Raw genomic sequence first — 22,936 nt, 5'->3', positions numbered from 1 at the left:
TTGAGAACTGTTTTTGACTCAACATGTTATTTGCATAAGAGAAGAACCAGCTAATAGTCTTAAATAATGTGACCTTGGCAATTCCAAATCCTGTCTACTCTTTTCTGGGTACCCAGAAGGGTAAAATTATACTACTCCTTTATGAATAACTTCATTCTCAAAGTTATATTCCTCTTGCATTTTAAAAACTCTTCTAAATAAGTGTAATTCATATGCAAACAGTAATCACTTATCCATTATTTTACTGATATATTTTTAACTTTTTCTGTTCATAGTGTTTTTCTTAAGACAATGTTGTTTAAAAGATAAGCGGAGGCATATTAAGAATTTTGAATCTGAACAAAAATTTATTCAAACCGGGCAGCAGCAATCGAAGTGATTAGGAGGGCTCAACTGACCGAAGCTAAAGGCGAGGTTTTTATAGACAATAGGCAAAGCGAAGCAATTATCTAATTGGCTATAACTTAAGTGGTTGCATTATTTGGGAAAACCTAGTTGGCTGTTTGTGACTGGTGGTTCTTATCCTTGAGGCATTTACAGGAATTGACTCTGGCTTAGGTTTTGGTTTCCTTCCTAGGCTACCAAGTATCAGAGTCATCTCAGTCTAATGGCCTTCTCATTTGATTACTTCCACAATATGCTGAGAAAACCTCTGCATTTTTATCCTCTGTTAAGATTAGTTCCTTCCTGCAGATAGTCAGCAAGTAAAACATTTAATCTACTTCTCAAGGTTTCTAAATAGCTAAAATGAAATCATGTTCTGAAAACTGTGCTATTAAAGTATAGGAAATTGTTATGCATTGTTAAATAGATTTCCCAAGTCTAGTAATTTAGAGACATTTATTGAATGTAAACTACTTGAATGGGATTTTAAAATGATACTAAGGCTGTTTAAAAAAATAAGCTTTGATACCTCATTCATATTATCTGAGAAGTTCCCTTTAAAAATGGAGGCTGACGGAGAAATTGAAAATGGATATCACTTGTGGACTGTATGGCTATCATTATTGTATGTAATTTTCATTTGTTTTTTTAGATGTTTTTCCTCCCCACCCACCAACCCCTTTCCATCCTTTAAGGTGAGCTTAAGAGCAGAATGGCACGATGGAAAAAAGAAATGAAAAATTTTAGTAAAGCTAGTATATTGTTAAGAACACTAAATACTTTTTTATACATTACTGGTTTAAAGCATATACTGGGAGAATCTTTCTAGAGAAGAATTTGTCAATGTAATTCTATACAGAAATTTAAAATGATGCTTGTGGAGATTTTGGTCACAGAGGTTTGAGTTTTTGAGATTTGTTAAGTTGGAAAGTAAATAGTATACAGAATCATATATATATATATATATATATATATATATATATATATATATATATATATATAGTGTGTGTGTGTGTTACTTCTGGTGATCCCATGAAAGTGACGTCCACAATGTCCTATCCTCAGCAGCCCTGCTCAGCTCCTATAGACTCAGGCCTGTGGCTTCTTTTTTGTGGAATCAATCCATCTTATATTTGGTCTTCCTCTTTTACTGCTCCCTTCTATTTTTCCCAGCATTATTATCTTTTTCAAAGAACAGTGCCTTCTCATGGTATGTCCAAAGTTTGATAGCTTCAGTTTTGTCATTTGCCTCCAGCAATGTTTCGGGCTTAAGTTGCTCTAGGGCTCACTTGTTCATATTTCTGGCAATTCTAGCATATTTCTGGGGAATCCATAGAGCTCTCCCCCAACACCATATTTCAAATGAATCAATATTTCTCTTATCAGCCACCTTCACTGTCCAACTTTGCATGTATACATAGGAATTGGGAATATGAAGGTGTGGATGGCCTTAGCCTTGGTCTCCAATGACAGATCTTTGCTCTTGGTGCACTTTCCATATTCTTCCATTGCTGCCTTTCCAAGTCTCAGCCTTGTCTTGATTTCTTGATTGCAGGCTCCATTTGAATTGATGAGAGAACCAAGGTAAACAAAATCTTTAACAATTTCATTGTCTTCACTGTCTATGTTAAAGTTGTGTATTTTTTCTGTAGTCATGATTTGTCTCTTCGTGATGTTCAAATGCAGTCCAGCTTTGGCACTTTCTTCTTTCGCTTTTATCAAAAATCATTTCAAATCGTTGCTACTTTCTGCCAGTAAGATGGTGTCACATGCACATTTTAAGTTGCTGATATTTCTTTTACCAATATCCTCCTTCCTCTGAGTCTAGCCCACATTTTTGTATATGTTCGGCATTAAACTAATAGGGAGACAAAATGCACCCATGTCTGACATCTTTGCCTACAGGAAACCATTCTGTCTCCATATTCTATCCTGACAGTGGCTTCCTGTCAATAATACAGGCTACACATCAGAGCAATCAAGTGTATGATCATGTAAAAGCTCATGTAAAAAAACAAAATTATCTGCAATTTCTGCATTTTTTGTAATAAGCATGTATTATATTGATTACATAAATAAATAAAATTTAAAAATAAATTAAATTTTGCATGAAAGAAAAAAAAAGCCCTAGACTAGGTTCTAGCCTTCAGTCTGGTTTCAGCTAGCCTCGGGATCCTCATCTGGAAAATTCTATCATTCTCTAGGCAACTATCACCCTTTAGACCCTAAAGTTTAGAGGGAGATAATGCAGTGAGGACAAAAGGGCAAGCGAAGAGAGAAAAGGACACTTTGGAAGTAAAGGAGGAAAGTTCTGGTTGAAAATGGGCCCACAGCCTCCTCTTCGCACCCCATTGTGTCTCCTCCCCACCAAACTCGTGAGTACCATTACAATCAAAGAATTTAAACGGTTTTTTCACAGGTAACCCACGGCAGTCTTTCTGTTAAAAGTAATACAGTTTATCTGCCAAATCAACTAAAAATGTCTTCCCGCAAAAGTCATTAATTAGGTCAACAAACTTTGGATGGGCCGTATCTGTTTCCGTTTATGGACATTGTTACATAACAGCGCTTAGTTGAGCAATTTGCACTGGTGAGCTTCTTGGCCCTACTTTCCCCTACATGCCACAGTCCTGTAAAGAGCGTGAATATTTAGCTGTCTCAGCCTTCCTGGAAGGGTGCCTGATATTAACCACAGGAAAGTATATAAAAAGGATAGGCGGGTCGAGAGAGAGCAAGTGAGCCAGAGAGCCAGAGAGGGTGCGGGGGAGAGAGGGCGTGGAGGGACCGAGGTCTCAGAAGCGAGTCCTGGTGGCCGACGCCTGGAACTGGTGTGAATGATCTCAGAATCGAGGAGAGCTGAGCAACCCCGGGGCAGGGAGGGGGCGGGGGAGAATGTGCTTACTTTTCGGAAAAACACTGAAGGGTACCGGGAAGAGAGGAAATGAGGCCAGCCGATTGCGCTAACAGTCGAGATGCTCTTCAACACGCACTGCAACTTCTCACAAAAGACAGATGCTGCTTCATAAAGAACACGATCTTGTTAGCTTAGAAACCACACTCCCACCATTCGATCTTTCCTATGCGGACAGTCTCCAGCCTCCAGGCCTACCACCCTCAATCGAGAGGCAGGGATAACCTCTAAAATTGCCCAAATCGTAACACCCAGAGTGAGAAACTACAAGTCCCAGGACGCACTGCTGCCTCGACCAAACGCCGACAGACCGGCCGGCAAAACTACAAGTCCCAGGATGCAGTGCGGCCTCGGATCGGGAGCATCTCTCTGAGGGCGCTGTCCTGACGGAAAATGGATCAGGGTCGGCTCTGCATGCTGGGAATCAGAAGACCTAGTATCAGATTGGTTGAGATTTACCAGTGATCGCTGTGCCCCACACACTGGCCTAGGGTACTGGAAGAAAGGAGGGGGGCTCTGTGCACTTCCTGTGGACGAAAATGGGCGACAAACTCCGTGCGTCCCCGCCTCGCCATACACTAATCTCCCGCGCGTCGTAGAGAGCGTCTGTGACCCGACGGAAGTGATTCCTCCAACTGCCCCGGAACCCACGGCGGCAGGCTTGTGGGGGTGGGGGGGCGGCCCTGGAGCGGGGGCTGTGGCGGTGCGCGGGGACCTGGTGCGGTGGCTGCAGGACTGACCAGTGAGTTTCAGGGTGGGGTGGGAACGGAGCTCCGGGTCCGCGTGGAGGACGAGGGAGGCTCGTACTGGGCGCGCTCGCTGCCCCACTGTCCACCTTTTCCCATTTGGGCGGGGAAGGAACGGAAGCTCCCAACCTCCCCGGGCCTCCCTGGCCCCAGGTTTGGGGGAGGGGAGAAGAGGGCGGCGGGACCTCTCCCGGCGCTGTTCGGTGGGCTCCGGGTAGGGTGGAAGGGGGGCCGGCGGCTGGGGAGACTGGGCCTTCCCTGGGCTTAGCGCGGGGAGGGTGGAGTTAGGAGCATGGCAGCCCTGTCGCTTTTCATTTTTGCTTTCTCCGTGTGCACTGAGCTTCGCCCCTTTCTTGGAGGCAGTCCCTAGTCATAGGAAAGGGCCCTCGCGCTTTCCACCTGGGGCACCCAGAAGTTTACCTTCTGGGCAACTTACTGGGCGATCTCTGCCCGACTTGGTGGTTTGCGGCTGTCGCGCATCTATCTCCCAGTCTGGTCTGAAAGGAGGTATCTAGTGTCAAGTACAGTGGCCATCGAGTTTCTCTCGTGAAACTGAAACCTCAGTTGTAACCCATAGCTGTGGGATTCGTGTCATTAATGCTAGCATTTCGACTGCGCATCGCCTTAAGTGTAGAAAACAACCGAAATTCTTTAGAATTTTAAAATCTCATTTTCAAACTGCCAATTTTGCTTTTTGATCCCTCAGTAGTTGTTTCCTTTTGTTTAGTGGACTAAAATGATAACTCTGACCTCCTTTTCATTATCTAATTCATGATGCTGAAACATCACAGTTTTCACGTGGATTGATTCATTCTGGAGATAACAATGGCAAGGAATCCGCGATGGTGGATATTATTGTTCATTGCCAGTGATTTGGGGTTCATACTTAATTTTTAAAGGACTATCCTTTTTTCCCTATGTATGAGACTTATCTAATTATCGAACATTCCAAAAATGTATGTATATATTTCAAATTGAAGATGTCAGTTTCATTATCTTATGGTAATTTTGTAATATAATTCGGCAGTAATTTGTAATCAAAAGTTAGAGTTGGCCTTATATATCAGGTCCTAAAGTAGTATTAGTTTATGCCTTATAAAATGCTGTTTGAGGAGTTTTGGTAGATTTTTCAGTACTAGAAAATAATCTGGAAAATCTTTGCATTTACACTGATACGTGTTAATGCATTTTAACTAATCTGTGCTAAACGTTTACTGTTCATAATATCAGAAAAAGCCCATCCAGTGATGCCTGACATTTCAAGCCTTGGTTATTGAGAAAACAATGGTACCATTCATTCAAGAAATATTTACTGAGCATCTCCTATATGCCAGGCACTATACTAGTCCTGCGTTTGTGGAGCTTGAAGAAAGAGAGAGGATATATAGTAAGTAAGCAAATATAGTTCCAGGTAGTGATAAATGTGAAGAAAATATAGCAAAATCAGAGTTAGATTAAGTTGGAGTGAATAGGGTGGGGGTGTCTAATTTTGAAAGGGAAGTGAACAAAGAAGATCTACCTCTCTGAGGAATTGATGTTTTGCCTGAAGACCTAAATAATGAGGAAGATATAAGGGAAGAGATTTAAGATAGCAGTATCTGTAAGTGCAAAGACCTTAAGGAAGAAATGAATTTGACCTATTGTAATTCTAAGGATGCCAGTGTAGCTGGTGCTTAGTGAAGGAATAGTGATGGGAGATGAGGTCAGAGTGATTAACTAGGACGAAATAAGATGGAACTTGATATTTATTTTTCTGTTTGTAATGAGAAGCCATGAGAGGATTTTGTGCAAAGGAGGGACATCTGATTTATGCTTTTGATGACTAGTTGCTGGGTGGAGAATAGACCAAGTTGAAGGAAAGTGGGGAAACCAGCTTCTAAGGAAGTTCATGGTAGTCTAGTTGAGAAATGGTGGCTTGAACTAGAGATGTAGAATTGTAAGTTAGCGAAAAGTGGTTTGATTTGGAATGTAATTTGAAGATGAAGCCAAATGTCTTGCCTTCATGCTTAGGAGCCCCCCCCCCCAAAAAAAAAAATTATTTATTTCTTCTTCTTTATTCATTCATATTTGAGAAATCAGCTGTTTTGCCCAAGCATCTGGGTGAACAGTAGTGCCATTTACTGAAATGAGGGCTGGGGAGGGTGCACTAGTTTCTGAGGAATAGATCAGGAGCTCTGTAAAGGAAGTACAGAATATGTGCAGTGGCAGGGTTGGATTTCCACAACTGTTTCTTAGGGAAGATGTCTGGCTAGGGAGATAATCTAGGAGTCAAATTTTATAGGTAATATTTAAATCTGTGGACTGACTGGAGGACATCAAGTACAGAGTGTTAATGGAGAAGAGAGCAGAAGACTGGGAGCACTCTGGTTAGAAGAGCCAAAAGTGATGGAAGCAGAAAAGAATGTGGCATCTGTGATACTAAAGGAAGGAAAAGTTTCAGGAAGGAGGCAGTAGTCAACTGTAAAACCCTTTACATGTGACCAAGTAAAGTAGTTGAAATTTTGTAAGAGCTCTTTGAATGAACTAATAGGCCAAAAGTGATCAGAGTGGATTAAGGAGAAGTGAATGGTAGTGATGATGTTACAGCATTTTCATGTGTTCATGGGAATGATGGCAACAAAATCCTTGGATAGATGTGTTTACGTGGAAAGTTTAGCCTTGGCTAGAAGGATGGTTCCTATTTAACTTTTGAAACAGGAGGGTAGCCCAGCTGGTGTGGCTCAGCAGTAGAGCGTTGACCTATGGTCCAGGAGATCCAGGTTCAATTCCTGGTCAGGGCACATGCCCGTGTTGTGGGCTTGATCCCTGGTGGGGGTGTGCAGGAGGCAGCCGATCAGTGACTCTCTTATCATTGATGTTTCTATCTCTCTTTCTGCCTTTCCCTTCCTCTCTGAAATCAATAGAGACATATTTTTTTGAAAGAATGAAACATGAGGGTAGAGTATATAGTATATATATGCAGCTAGGATGAAGGAGGAAAGACAAGGCAATTGAAGTAATTGTTTACTCTTCTTTTTTTATTTCAGAAAGGAAGGGGAAGAGAGAGAGAGAGAGAGAAGCATTGATGTGAAAGAGAAACATCGATAGGTTGCCTCTTGTACTCACCCCAACCCGGTATCAAACCCGCAACCTAGGTGTGTGCCCTGACTGGGAATTGAACCTTCCACCTTTTGGTGCACTGGATGATGCTCCAACCTACTGAGCCACACCAACGAGGGCTATTTCCTTTTTTTTCTTTTTTTCTTTCTTTTTTTTTTGATGAAATAAGTGGTCAGGGCAAGGAGGAGAGGGATATTGGAGGTTTCAAGGAAGCTGTAAATTTTCTCAGAGTAATAAAACCAGTTTGCTAGGATCAATACAATGCCAAGTTCCTACATAAAGCATGTGGACATAAATTTAAAGTTATGAGCAGCCGTCCCAGCCAATGTGGTTCAGTGGTTGAGCGTCAACCCAAGAACCTGGAGGTCAAGGTTTGGTTCCCATCATGGCACGTAAGGGGGTTGCAGGTTCAGTCCCTAGTAGGGGGTGTACAGGAGATAACCAATCAGTGATTCTCTCTCATTGATGTTTCTATCTCTCCTTCTCCCTTCTTCTCTTGAAATCAATAAAAATATATTTTTTTAAAAAAATTTTTTTTTAAAAGTTAAGACCAGCCAAAATGGTTGTCTTTTCTCCAGCCACATTCAGCTCTTTGGTTGACGCCTGAGCTAGGCAGAGAATTGGTTTGGAGGAGGTCAGGGAGTTAGGGATAAAGCACAGTGAAACATGGGATGAACAAATAAATATAAAAAGACAAATATAATTATCTACCATTCCAAATATATATATATATAGTATATGTAAATATATATAAATTTCAAATGGAGGATGCCAGTTTCATTACCTTATGATAATTTTGTAATATAATTAGGCAATAGTTTGTAGTCAGAAGTTATAAGTAGCTCTATATATCAAGTTCTAAAGTAGTATTAGTTTATGTCTTATAAAAGGCTTGTTTGGGATTTCTTGGTAGTTTTTGCAGCACTAGAAAATAACCTGGAAAATCTTTGAAGTTATACTGTAGTATTTGCTCATACTTTTTAAACCAAAACAAAGGAGTTTGGAGATCATTGTCTAAGGGAGATTAGGTAGTTTCCAGGGGTGAGATAGATTCAGTAGGAACGCAAGCTGGAGCCGGATTGTTCTCTACTGTGTGGGAGCACTCTGCTTAAGAAAGATGGGAAATTGGGAGTTCAGGCATTTATTGTAGAGAGAAGATGAATTTCCAGTGGGTTCAGTCATGAAATGGTAGAGCTGGAAGGGACTTTAAGACACAATTTATCCCATTTTTTTTGCAGTTAGAAGGTAAAGAAACAGAAGTCTTATCACTTAACCTATTTGGGTCTCAAGATAGAAATTCGAAGATAACTGAATTAGTTGTAGGAAACATGAAATTCCAGAAATCACGTATGTACAGGAATATATGTTTCATACACTTGTATTATAATTAACAATTTATGATAGTGGGTGCAAAATTGTGAGACTGACATTTTGGTTATCATAATTTTATAAAATGTGTTTATGCCCTGGAAGTCTTTAAGATAAAGTTACTTTAAGAATTAGAATTCTTCCCAGCTGGGCGTGGCTCAGCAGTTGAGCATCGACCTAGGGTCCAGGCAATTGGGGTTCGATTCCCGGTCAGGGCACAAGCCTGGGTTTCGGGCTTGATCCCCAGTCGGGGACATGCAGGAGGCAGCTGATCAGTGACCCTCTCATCATTGATGTTTCTATCTCTCTCCCTCTCCTTTCCTCTCTCTGAAATCAATAAAGATACATATATTTTTTTAAATTAGAATTCATATTGATTTAATTCTATTGTGAAAGATAGAATACCATCTCCCTAGTCACTCCCTTCCCTCAGTATAAACCAGAATATTTCAGTAAACTTAAAGAGATGTTTCCTAGAAAGAACAGTTTTTATTGTGGCTGTCCGAAAGTTCCAAATTTGTAGAAGGCCAACATCAAGGAAAAATATGAAAAGAATCAGTCTTAGTCAAAAGTGTGGTGCCATTGAGTATCTGTATTTTGTTGGAAAGCTCAGGATACTGTCTATGTCTGTGGTGGGTTAACATGTCTGTTAACATGACCACATAGTTACCATTGTGTGCTGGATATGTGGATCATAAAGAGAGAGAGCCTCCCTGCCTTGTGGAAGCATAGCTAGTTAGGATGACAGATAGATCTAAAAGGACACACTAATAAGGCAGCTGTGAAACATTTGTATCTATTAGTGGAGAAAACTATAAATTCCACTGTGGAGGAGAAGATGGAAAAGGGTACTATTCACTAAAAGTATTAAAACTGTCTACCTAAGAGTTAAATATAGGAGCATTGTTATAAGTTGAATGGCCAGAATGAGGATTTTAGCTCATCCTCAGAGACATGCATTCTGTAACACTATAAGCACACACTAGGCAAGATATTTTGATATCTTGTTAAAAGTTGGAATTGTGGCCCAGCCGGGCGTGGCTCAGAGGTTGAGCATCAACCTGGGATCCAGGCTATATTGGGGTTCGATTCCCGGTCAGGGCACATGCCCGTGTTGCGGGCTCAATCAGTGACTCTCTCATCATTGATGTTTCTATCTCTCTCTCCCCCTCTCCTTTCCTCTCTCTGAAATCAATAAAGGTATATTTATTAAAAAAAAAAAAAAAAAAGTTGGAATTGTTTCCTAACTTCTACCAATTTGTATTATATGGCCCACACCTCTTCATATAGACCTGAAGATTAGATAATTTTTGGTTAATGTAATTTACTTTGTTTTGCAAGTTAATTGTATTACATATAGTTAACAATCATCAGGTTTACTGACCATTGTCCCCTTCATGCACCGTTTGGTTCTATGTGCTTATTTGTTGCTTTTTAAAAATCAGTTTTAATTCATAGTTTTGTAGTTATGTTTATTTATACTTCTGAACATGTATTTTTATGCATTCATTTATCTGCAAAAAACATGAGGTAATTAAGGTAAGAAGTCACTTATTTTACATAATGGCAGCAAACTACACGCTAGCATTCTAATCTGCTTTTTAAAAAATAAGCAGTTTCTCTTGGCATGGGGATATAAAGTACAGAATAGGGAAGATAGTCAGTACTATTGTAATAACTACAGTGCCAGATGGGTACTGGAAATATTGGGGGGAACACTTTGTGAAGTATATGATTGCCTAACCACTATGCTGTACACCTGAAACTAATACAAAATAATATTGAATGTAAACTGTAATTGTATCTTGGTATTTCCATGTCATTACAAATATAGATTTAACTTTTTCCTTTTCACTGCCCCATAATATTTTGTAAGTACAGACATACTGTTTTTATTTAGCTCATTCCCTAATTGGTGAATCTTTTAGGGTATTTTCAGTTTTTCTTTTGTACACATATTATAGTAAAGAACCTAGTTGCCTTTGTACACAAATGCTGGGTTTCTCTAAAATAGATACCAAGATTGCTACCCTCCTGACTATTCTGCTGCTGCCTTCCAAAACTAGTGTGTTGTTTATTTGGTATCACCCATTTCCCCTCCCCTCCAACACTGATTCTTAGCAAGTGTAAATATTTACACTTGCATTTATTTTACTGCTTACCACTGAGACGGAGCATTTTTTACAGATCTGTGAACCATTTGTATTTTTTTTTTTAGCTATTTTTCCAGAGTGGTGTTTTTACATTTGGTACTTTGACCTACAGTGTATTTTGTGAGTAATGTCAGACATTAACATTTTTTCCAGGTAAATATCCAATGTAAAAAAAAAAGTAGATTTAAAATACCAGCGGTAACCTTTCAGAAACTATAATAGGGAAACAGATCCCATTCATAGTAGAAACAATACGCAAAAGTAGTAATAACAAAAAGGGAATTGCCCAACCATTGAGCAAAACATGTTTATCGGGCTATTTAAAACATTGGGGATATTGGTCAGGTATAAACAGGTTGATGGAACAGAATAGAAATCCATGTAGCAATATAGTATATGAAAAGTAAAATTTCAAATCAGAAATATGATGGGCTTTTCAAAGATCTTTTCAGTGTTCAATACTAGATTCAAAACTGATTTCATTTGTAGGCCCTGAGCTCACCTAGAATTTCTCTTTGTTACCAAAAAATGAAAAAAACTATAAAAGAGTAATGTTTATATATAATATTCTAAGAGCACAATCACGTCTTAGTCAGGTCTTTATTCACACTGTGTCTTCTTGCCTAGACCTACTCTCAGCCCACGGCTCCTTGACCACTTGTTTTTACCTGCCTAATTCATATTTCCGTAACAGCCCAGTTATGGAATAGATGCGCAAATGTTCGAAATGAGACTTGCCACCCCAAACTTAGATTTCTGTATGTAATTTGTGAGTTAAGTCCAAATGTAATCATACTTCAAATATTTTCCCTTCTACCTAGGGATTAAAATTTACTCTTAATTCTTGTTGATATACTCTTTGTTAGTGAGTCTTCCCTCTCCCCCTTTAACCCTTGCATAAATGCTGGAACTGATTTACTATATTAAGAAGTCTGTGGAGAAACTGTCGCTACCCAAAGGGCTTCTATGATGTCACTTTGCCTGGTTGCCTAGCTACTACTAGTTAAGTAAACATTCTGGATATTTTGCTCTGAAAATTTTCCAGATAGAAAAGTTGGCACTTGAAATTCTTGTTCTAGTTTTTCTAGCATTTTGTCCTTTTTTGTTGTTTTGCTTTTTGTTTGTTAGAGGAGTGATTACAAAGTCGTATGAACAGAAGAAAATAATGACTGATGAATTTTTAATTGCCAACTGTTATTCTCATAAAATGACATAGTGCCATTTTTAAACCTGAGAGAATGATCTAAGGAAATCGATCAGCAGCTCTCAGCATAGTGGATAGTAGTTTTGACGGGAGCCGAATGCTTTACCACGGCAGTGCGGAGTAATAGTAGTGTAGGCTATAAAGCCTGCCTACATAGGTGTACATCCTCAGGCTGCCACTCAAGCTGGAGAGACCTTGAGCAAGTAGCAGCCTCTATGTGATTCCTCATCTTTAAAATGGGAACAGTAATTCCTTTGCGAAAATGTTATTTTAAATTAAGACAGTGTAAGGCATTTAATGAAGTGTTTGCCGCTTACCAGGCCCTTAAATTGTTGGTAATAATGCTACATTGCCTCTACTGCCTTACTCTCCCATTAGAAACAGTACTTTAAATATCTCCCTCCGTGCTGAGCCAGTTTTCTAGACTAACATTTGATTTCTGCTCCATTCCATCACTACCTGGAACAAGTCATTCATCTTCTCTATACATCAGTGATGTTACCATTTTTTAAGGTGAGGATGACATAGGTTATCTCCAAATTCCCTTCTTGCTCTAAAATATTGTGGTTCATTTTTTGACCCTTCCATTAAGGCTGGAATTAAAATATTAGTCAGGAATTTCTTAGAGAAAAGGATAATAAGGATATGCTGTTTTCCTGATAGTGACATAAAAAAATAATACTGGTATTAATAAAATCCTCCTTTGAAGAAATGCTGTTAAAATACAAATTACTGAAAACATGAGCCCTTTTCATTTAGCAGTCATCTTATTTTATAAAATTTAGGATTTCTCCAAAAATTATGAATTTTTACCATTGTACTGTTAAATTTCAAAACTTGGGTAGCCTGTCTGGAGAACAAACGAAGCAGTAAGATTTATTATAGATGTGCACATTTACATAAGAGGGCAAACTTTGTCTTTTTCATTGCCATGAAACCTACTTCATGTCCTTGGATTTATCATGTTGTCATTTATTCAGCAAATATTTTAGTGTCTACCAGAATCAAGTAGATACAGTATATATATGAAAACGATTGAGGCCAAGGATCTCTTTCAAATTCAGCTTAGGTCCTAACAAACAGCATCTGTGTTTTTAAACTGTTGTTAGAATAGTTGTCTTAAGGGGGGTGGGGAGGTGTGGAGGAAACAAATCTGTATTTTGACTTTTTTGTCCTGGAGGTGATCATCTTTTCTCAGATATTCAGAAACTAGATACTGTTCCATAGTGTGGTGGCTGGGAAATTCCTGCTTAGCAGAGGGTGGAGATGGGGGCAGGGGGGAGTCCTTAAACTTGTAACACCGAGGACATTAAATAATAATGGATGAAAAACATGTTATTTCATCATTAGTCTTAATATAGCATTGTTATATTTTCAGGAAACTACTAAACTTCCTGTGGAAGCGAAGTAGAATTTCATAAGAACATAATGGGTAAGTTTCATAAGAAAATAACGGGTAAGTACTTCAACTAGTAGAAGCTGCTTTTTCCTCTCAAAGATAGGCCTTCAATATCAGTGAATGCAAATGCAAGTTAGAAAATGGTCAGAGCAGATTGCAGGTAATTGTTTTAAATCAACAGCTTATGTTTACTGTATAGTCTTGAAAGATCAGTAACGTTATTGTACAAATAAAATTTGTGATTCCTAGTAATTGTATCTTAAGATATTAGAAACTTTTCCAACAGATATATAAAATGGTTTAGCTTGCAAAAAATACTAGAAGTATAAATTAAATAATTGATAATTATTCTAATATCAGTTATTTAAATAATTGATAATAGAAATTGTCAAGAACTGCTAAGAACCTGTATGCTTGGATAGTCTATAACTTAGAAGCTATTTGCATCTTTACAAGTCCCCCCCAGCTTTTTGTAATAAAAAATTGCAAAACTAGTGCACTACATAACCTTTACCTTTTGTTACTGTTTGCCACATTTGCTTTCCGTGTGTGTGTTTATATACACACACAAACATATATACATGTGTATATATACACAAACATATATACATGTGTATATACACACATAAACATAAAAATGCTTTTTTATCTATCATTTAAGATTTAGTTGTACACACCTAAATATGTCAGCATGTATTCAGTTCATATTAACAGTTTTTCAGTTGTTTCAATAGTGTTCTTTTATAACAGGCTTATTATTTTAAATCCAGGATCTAATCAGGGATCACTTATTGCATTAATTTGTCTCTTTAGACTCCTTTAAACAGTTTCCTATCTGGGGGTGGGGGTGAGGAGTGAAGTCTTCCATGGCATTTTAAATTTAGATTTATCTCAGTGTTTTCTCCTACTATATTCAGAGTAGACATTTTGGGCAGCAGTAGTACATAAGTAATTTTGATATTTATTAATTTTAGGGATATCTAAATTAACTATTAAGAAATAAATAAGTAAATGGGTGTTAGTAGCTGAACATTACTTCAGCCTCATCCTTTGTACTTCTCTCTAGGGCTCCCTAAATTTTTAGAATAAACCATAAGAAACTTTTTTTCAGATACTGGTAACCATAAAAATTAAAATATTCTCAGTACAATTTTGTAAAAGTTATGTATGTGAGAAAGATCTTAAAGGGATATGCAAACATACATACTCCCCCAAAAAGTTGTATTGAGCTAGCTACCGTGGCTGAGGCCAGCATGGCGGCAGTGGGGGTAGCTGGTAGCAGGTGACATCTACACATTCCATCTCCTCCCCTCCACTTTCAGTGTTTAAAGATTGACATTTGTCTGTATTCATTACTTTCATTGTGCAATAAGTTAAACTGAGCAATAAAAAATTTTTACAACTATTTTTATGGATCAAGAGTAAAATGCTGAGTAAAGGAAGCCCTGACATTTAGAATTTGAGCTTGTCAGAAATTGAGCTCACATGGCATATAAACATTCACAAACACACTATACATCTTATTTTTTAAATGAGTATTTTAAGTGATAGAATTAAAGTTCTTTTTTTTTTAAGTTTTTTTTTTTTTTAATTGATTTTTAGAGAGAGAGAAAGGGTGAGGGAGAGAAAGAAACACGATGAGAAAGAAACATGGATCAGCTGCCTCCTGCACACCACTACTGGGGATCACCCCAAAACCCAAGCATTTGCCCTGACCTGGAATCGTACCAGCAACCTTTTGGTACACGAGACAGCACACAACCTACTGATCCACACTGGCCAGAGCTAAAGTTTTACTATTTGAATATTTTGTTTTAGTCTTCAAATTTGAATGTGCTGCTGTGGTCACAAACATATTGTTAATACTTCCTTGAAAAGTACTGGCAGATTTTCCTCCAAAGTAACATGCTTGAATGTAGTTTTATTCTGACATTGGAAAATGTGTCAAGAATAATAAGTTTAAAAACTTTAAAATCTTGGTAGCTATGAGCCCCCAGAAATCTTTCTGATCTCAGTTCCTCAATATTAACCTTGGTAAACCTATTTGTTAATAAATTTTGTGATTCAGAAATCATTTTACTACTTTATTTAGATGGAGAAGAGAAAACCTATGGTGGCTGTGAAGGCCCTGATGCCATGTATGTCAAATTGATATCTTCAGATGGTCATGAATTTATTGTAAAAAGAGAACATGCATTAACATCGGGAACAATAAAAGCCATGTTGAGTGGCCCAGGTAGGAACACTTCTTTATTTTCTCTTCATATATCTTCACCTTTAATGTTTGATGAATGTTTTTTTAAGTTGAATTAAATTACTCAAAGCATTTAAAAGAGACAGCAACTATTTGAACATTGCATGATTATGTTGCATTGGGGAAAAGTTGTTTTCTGCCATATCTGTTTTTAGCTGCTTACCCTAGTTTCAATAAGACCCAGTTGGTTACTTTGTAATAGGAAGGAGCATCTCCCTAGGTTAGTTTCCATGGTCAGCTTCTCCAACACAGGCCTCTGGTGATTTGTGCTCCTAGTTAGATTTGTGCTCCCGCTTCGAAAGTTTATCTATGGAAGTTACCACCTCCCAAATATCTATTCTTAACATTTTCTCTGAGGTAATTTTTTTACCAGAATTTTTCTTGAAGATTGGAATTTCTGGAACATATGGTAATTTCTATGTTTAACTTTTTTTGGAGGAAATGCCAAACTGCACAGTGGCTGAACCATTTTCCATTCCTCCCAGCAGTGTCTGAGGGTTCCTCGTGGTTTTCTCCACATCCTCACTGACACTTTTTATTTGCAGTTTTTTAATTCTAGCCATCCTAATGGGTATGAGTGGTATGTCATTGTGGTTTGATAGCATTTCCCTGGTGACTAATGATGTTGAATATCTCTCTTCATGTGCTTGCTGGCTATTTGTGTATTCTCTGGAGAAATGTCTCTTCAAGTCTATTGTCCACTTTTTTAATTGGGTTGTTTGTCTTTTCCTTTGTTGCATTGTAAGAGTTCTTTATAAATTCTGACATTAGATTCTTATCAGATACACGATTTGCTAATATTTTCTCCCATTCTGTAGGTTGTAGTATATTTTAATGAATAAAAGTTTTTTTGTTGGTGAAACCCAATTTATCTTTTATCCCTGTTCGTGTTTGTGTTTTTTGGAGGCCTGTCTAAAAATCCATTGCCAAATCCAATGTCATGAAGATTTACCCCTATGTTTTCTTACAAGAGTTCTATGATTTTAGCTCTTACAATTAGATCTTTGATTCTAACTTAATTTTTGTACATGGTATAGGGTAATAATTTAACTTTATCATTCACATGTGGATATACCAATACAATTTGCTGACGAGACCATTCTTTGTCCTGTTGAATGTGTGGGTTTATTTCTGGACTCTTAATTCTCTTCCATTGAGCTACATATCTGTCCTGATCCCAGCACCAAACTGTTTTGATTACTGTAGCTTTGTACTAAGTTGTGAAATTGAGAAGTGTGAGGCCTCCAACTTTTTTTTTTCCAAGACTGTTTTGGCTATTTAGGGTCCCTTGCAATTCCTTTTCTATATTCTTTTTACTATGGAGATTTAAAAACATACATGGAAGTAGAAAGAATAATACACTTTCATGTACACAGCATCAGGAGTTACCTACATTTTGCCAATATCATTTCATCTATTATTCCCACTTTTTAAAACTTATTTCAGGCAAATCCCTGACATTGTCATTTCACTTACAAAATCTTTGATAGTCCCCCTTCACGCTCCTTTTTTTCCAGACCATCAGTTTTACAAAGAAACAAGGTTATTTATATAATGTCCACATCCTGATTAGGCTTAATGTTTCATCTTGTAAACTCATAATTAGAATTCCAGATGCTTGCTGAGAACCTGGTTCATTTTACTAGGCAAGAATACTTCATAGGTCGCACTATTGTATCCTGTTGTAACACATCTTTTAGCAACGTCAAGTTTGATTTGTGGTGCCAGGGTTATCAAGCTGATTCATCCATGAACAATTCCCCAGTCAGACTTTCATATAATGGTTTTAGCATTCATTGTGATTATTGCTGAGGTATATACTTCATATGGAATTACAAAACTGATTTTCTAATTGCATAATTTCTTCTGAATTTATTAATTAGAATTCTCCTTTAAAGAACTATTTGGTTATCCTGAAATACAGTTTCTACAGGAAAGAAACGATAAAATGCTTAATTTTTCCCCCCTTTACATATAATTTTTTAGAGTGAGGAATTGGTTCTCCAGCATCCTCCAGTAGCTTGGGGGGTTTTATTTGGTTGGTTTTGCATATCATTATCAGCTGATGACTTTATGATGGTTCTTCATCCAGTGCAGTCACTCACTGATGCTCAGATTCCTCCCATTTTTATGCCAGAAGGAGCCACATCATGTTGGCTTCTGTATCTTTTTTCCTTTTTTATTCCTCACCAAGTATATTTTTTTCCATTGCTTTTTAGAGAAAGTGGAAAGGGGGGTGGGGAAACATCGATGTGAGAGAGACACATCAATTGGTTACCTCCCACACACAGGGATCGAGCCTGTAACCAAAGTACGTGCCCTTAACCGGAATCGAACCTGAAAGAGTAGAAATTCAAGATTATGGTGTCAGCAGGGTTGGTTTCTTCTGAGGCTTGTCTCCTAGATGGCCTTCTCCCTGTGTCTTCCTTCTGCTTGCATCTGTGACCTAATCTCCTCTTATAAGCATACGAGTAGTATCAGATTAGGACCCACCCTAATAAATCCTGTTTTGCCTTAATTCTTTAAAGACCCTGTCATAGTTTTTGTCTCTATGCTCACTTTTGCAGTATGTATACTAAAATTGGAATGATAGCATGGGCCCTGTGCAAGGATGACGTGCGAATTTGTGAAGCATTCCATATTTAAAATGTTTCCTGAACAGGAAAAACAACAACAACAAAAAAACCCATCTCCAAATACAGTCACGTTCTGGAGTGCTGGGGGTTAAGGACTTCAGTGTATGAATTTGGAGGAACACACTTCAGCCCATAACAAACATACCTCTTTTTCTTTTATAGGTCAGTTTGCTGAGAACGAAACTAATGAAGTCAATTTTAGAGAGATCCCTTCACATGTGCTATCAAAAGTATGCATGTATTTTACTTACAAGGTTCGCTACACTAACAGCTCCACGGAGATTCCTGAATTCCCAATTGCACCTGAAATTGCACTGGAACTGCTGATGGCCGCGAACTTCCTAGATTGTTAAATAAAATAAATTATAATAAACTGTTAACTTTTTTCAGTATTTAATATCTGTAGTTCAGTTAGTAATTTTTTCATATATAGCATGTTGCCTGTGTGCGATTGAACTTTAAAGTTCATTGCAAAGCAGACCACCATCTCTTCTTTTGCATAGCAGAGTTGAAATTTGTTTGCTACATCAACAGATTAAGGACATTTTCACAAATTGAGAAATAAACAAATACGCCAGTTCCTAGGTAGTTTTGCCTTATCCTTTGGATGTGATTTTTAAAATTAGAGCAGTGGTGATATAGTAAATGCTGAAATTTAGTCATAAATGAACATATTCTACAGGTAAATATTGGGGCTACGTATTTTTATGTTTTTAGTGTTTTTTTTAAACCTATTCTGGTCTTAGAGCCGTCATTAGCATTACTAGAATTATGCAGATAATTGAATTATAAACATGTTTATAACTTAGCCAAATATTGATTTTTACAACTGTCAAAGACATAAGAGTTGAAATTTCTTATGTGTCTTTTGATAAACTGCAGTATTGTTTAAGTGTATCTTATCTTTTTGTTCTTGCTACAATTTAAGAACTTTATTTAAGAGCAATTTGAAAGATTACTAGGTACAGCTGTTGAAGCAGTAGCTTTTTGAACTGTAGCCGCATGGTCAATAAGTAAACTACATGACCTTGATTTCATGTGTACTGTGCATTTTGGCCAATCCAAAGTACTGTATTTTCATTAACTATAAAGCTTCCTTTGCAGTATTCATTCTTTTTTACATAGTCCCTTGTTGTGATTATACTTCTGGTTATTTAAATATTTTAAAAGACTCACTATGAACTTTACCCAGATCTTAAAAGCTAGACTTTTCTGAACTATTCCAGTCTTCCTGCATCCAACTGAAATGTTATAAATATGACAGACATGTGGAGAGATGTAGTGCAAATCTTATAATGCACTTTGATATAGTATATGAATTATCTTCTATTAATTAAAATATGTCCCAATAAATATGCCCATCATCTGTGGGTCTTCTACTGAAATCTTGCTTATAAAGAGGTCATTCCAACTTTGATACTAAGCAGAGAAAAAATTTTCAAAAACTATGATAGAGTCTCTGCTTAGACCTGGGAAAAGAGCCCTGTAGTTTGGTTTATTATTGTTCCTCTTAGTAAATCAAAGCTGTCGTTAGGGTCTATAAGTTTTCACCTTAGTTCTTCAAGACTGGTTTAATGTGGACCAGTTTTTCTGGAAACTGCAAAAATCACAAACAACCAAGATCTATAAATAATTTTCCTCTTAGAAGACTTAACATTGTACTTTCCAGCTTATTGAAAGCAGTTAAATATATATGTTAATTGCATATATTTTAGTAACTTCTGAAGACATACTGGTACATATTTTAGTATAGAAGATTATCAAGTACAAGAATTACATTCTGTTACTTGATGACAAATAATGTCAATTATAAACCTAAATAATAATCTTAAAGTTTAAGGTGATAGCTAGAATCAAGTTTAACTTTGACCGATTTTAGTAGGTTACTTTTTATGTTAGATCCACAAGTAACCTTAAGTTAAAATATTGAAAAAGAATTGAAAGATTAGGAAAACTTGTATATCTTGTGGCAAATGATACTTGCATGTTAATAAAGGCTCTGTTGACTGAAAGGTTTGATGAACACTTGGTGTTTGATCTTTTTAGCCTTAATTTTCTCTTTTTCTGAGGATTCATGAAACTATTTGCTTCAGGATATCTTGCCATATGATTGAATAGCAGGAATTTTTACTTGGTTAAATTTAAGAGGTAATTTTATGTAGCATGGAAGCTTTACCAGCTTTCTGACACTTGGTAATTAGTTTACTTTTTAAAATTATGTGCAAGTCTCTCCACGATAGTTTTTTCTGCACAGAAAATATTACCACAAAATCCTCTGTTTTATTCAGTTAGTATTTCATTTTTGTACTCTCTATTTTATGCTTTCTAGATTGCTCATCTTTAATTGTTATTGACAGATAAGTCTCCTTTTGAAGGATCTTGTTGATACTGAGAAATACAGTTTACTATAAGCATTAAATTCAGAGACACTTTGCTATTCATGAACCTGTCATCTTAGTTACTTTGCTAAGTTTTTCAATGATCATTCTTTCAAAAGAGTACAAATATTCTGAGAAATAATATGAAATTGCTGTTAAAGATTGGAGAGTGATTAAGTTAGGCCTAGTAACTCCTGTCTATATAGAGGAAATGTCATACAAATTTACAAAGCTTTGATGTACCCAGACTTAGCAGTGCTAAGTTGAGCTTCTGATTGGTATATAAGTTTGATAAAACACGATCTGGAAATCAATAGATGCCTTTGATTTTATATATGTGGTATTTTATTTGCCATATATAAATCTGGTTTAGTTTCAAGTCAGGCATATTTGTGCTAAAGTTTTATATTCCTGTTGGGCTAAATTCTTAAATATTGTAATGGTTTGTTGGTTTAAACAAGTGTTTATTAGCCCAGAAGTATTTTGGTATATTAGAGCACCAACTGGGAGTTAGAAAGTCTGAAATCTTGTGCTGATTAGCCATGTGATCTTGAACAAGTCACTAGGCCTTAATTTCACATCTAGAATATTAGGAAATTGCACATTTATAAGGTAATGTTTACTACTTCTTTTTATAAGCAAATAAGATTGTGTTTATGGATGTTGCTTAAATCCAAAATTGCAACATTAAAGGTGATTAGGTTGAAAGAATTATAAATAAGGGAAAAGGGCTTTCTTGTGCATCTGTTAAATAAGTCTATAAATTTCACGTTTTGCTACTTTTAATTAGGCATTAAATATTACACATCAGTATTAAATATGTTAACTAGATTAATTTAGGATTCTTGTAGTTTTCTGTTGCCTGTCATATAAATAAAATTCAACTTTAGCTCTGGTTATCAATAACTGTTGATATAAAGGGAAATTTATATGCTGTTTTCATACCAGTATCTGCAATGCCAAATCAACCCAAAACTCATTTTTCATTCATACTCTAATGTAGTTAACTTATCCTGAATTAGGTACATATGTAATTTTATCTGTTTCATGTATCTCTAGCTGAAAACAGAAGACTTTTTTTAAGGCCCTGTGGAATATTCAGTTTCCTTTCACATTCCCTGGTTGGTACCCCCAACCCAAGTTTTTTTTATTGGGAAATTTTTAAGTTGCTTTGGGATAGAACTTACAGTTTTAATCATCAAGTTCTATAAATTTTGTGTTTGTTATTTCTCCCATAGGGCATAGGTTCATCAGAATTAGATTTTCCCCTCTTTATAGTACTAGATGCTTATAGTAATTTTTAATAGAAAATGCTTTATTACATTTAGCTAGATATATATTTATGTGCTGACCTTTATCTGTGATAGGGTCTATTGCTTCGTTATTTAGAGAAGCGTGTATAAGATGACAGCTTAGGATAAGAAAAATTTTAATTTCATGACTTTATTCGACCAGAATTGTCTAAAATCTTTTAATCAGAGCCGCCTTTTATGTAAAAATGTTTCTGGAACTGGTTTTAGAGCTTATAATAAAAGTTCTTTTGAATAGCCTCAGTAGGAAGAGGTGATTTTCTTTAAATCTTTTGCCATAGTGAAACCTGCTGAGTAAAGATGAGTAGCCAGGCTGGGTCAGGAAGAAGGTATGTAACTGAAGAAATGAGAGTAGGTTTCTCAAGGAGCCAGTAACCTGGCTTAGGTAGCATGGCCTGACAAAAGCAAACTTAAGAAAGTAGCTGCATCAAAGTTGGGCTTTTTATGACTACTTTAACCATTCCACCAGTCAGTATAACTTCATGGCCTCAGCTCTTTAGGAATCAGTTTTTCATTGGAGAGCACCTTAGGGTGGGATGTCTTAGCTTCCCAGAGGCCTTCTGGCTGGCTCCATTCTCGATTGTTCTCTTGACTATACCAACTCCCATTTTTCTGTTTTTCTTTCACATTTCCCCTTTCTATTGAGATCTTTCCTTAGAAAGCATGGATGACCAACCATTAGGAAGTACCATTGGTCAGTCATTGAAAAGCAACATTGATCCCTTGTCTCCAGGAAGGCTCACTTCCTGTATGTCATGTCCCACGTAGGAGGGAAAGTCCCCTGAGTGTACAATAGGAGAGCTTATGGCTACATGTGAGCAACAAGGAAGCTTGCCCGAAGCAGAGCTAAGTCATCATTCACATCTGAAGTTCTTTGGTAGAGATGTTCTCAGATTTATTTGTTATAACATCTCTAGGCATTGGGCTACTACCATTATTCTGGTAGTGGCTGTCAGTGATTGTTCGATGCACCTGGTAAGACATCTAATTAATGTAGCAGGCGGTGTAATAAAACCAGTATACTGAAGGGTCTGTAATAGAGAATGAAGCCAGCTCCCTATTCCTGCAGGCAGCCAGCTAAATAAGTCTGTCCA

The 22,936-nt window shown here is 37.1% G+C and overlaps 1 protein-coding gene and 1 pseudogene across 2 annotated transcripts; both read left to right on the top strand.

Annotated features, from left to right (window-relative positions):
• The first annotated feature begins 4,018 nt into the window (after positions 1 to 4,018).
• On the top strand, positions 4,019 to 20,166 carry ELOC (elongin C). Of its 2 annotated transcripts, none has more exons than XM_016216076.2 (4): positions 4,019 to 4,037; positions 13,244 to 13,297; positions 15,357 to 15,500; positions 18,317 to 20,166. In XM_016216076.2, the coding sequence occupies exons 2-4, from the start codon at positions 13,294 to 13,296 to the stop codon at positions 18,505 to 18,507; spliced, it is 339 nt and encodes a 112-aa protein (XP_016071562.1). In that variant the 5' UTR covers positions 4,019 to 4,037; positions 13,244 to 13,293; the 3' UTR covers positions 18,508 to 20,166. The 2 variants fall into 2 exon arrangements, with proteins under 2 accessions (XP_016071562.1, XP_016071563.1); XM_016216077.2 differs by lacking the exon at positions 4,019 to 4,037 and adding an exon at positions 9,828 to 12,378.
• LOC148091358 (U6 spliceosomal RNA) lies at positions 18,070 to 18,164 on the top strand (annotated as a pseudogene).
• Positions 20,167 to 22,936: the final 2,770 nt, after the last annotated feature.

Source organism: Miniopterus natalensis, chromosome 16 (genome assembly GCF_054644295.1).
Source record: "Miniopterus natalensis isolate mMinNat1 chromosome 16, mMinNat1.hap1, whole genome shotgun sequence".
Classification (NCBI taxonomy): Eukaryota; Metazoa; Chordata; class Mammalia; order Chiroptera; family Miniopteridae; genus Miniopterus; species Miniopterus natalensis.
Note: the sequence above shows the minus strand (reverse complement) of the source record. Positions and strands in the feature narration are given on the sequence as shown.

Bases quoted from the DNA above. Each gene is read 5' to 3' on its own strand.
- ELOC (XM_016216076.2), top strand. The intron at 15,501-18,316 runs GTAGGAACACTT...TTTCTTTTATAG, and splicing joins AGCCATGTTGAGTGGCCCAG to GTCAGTTTGCTGAGAACGAA.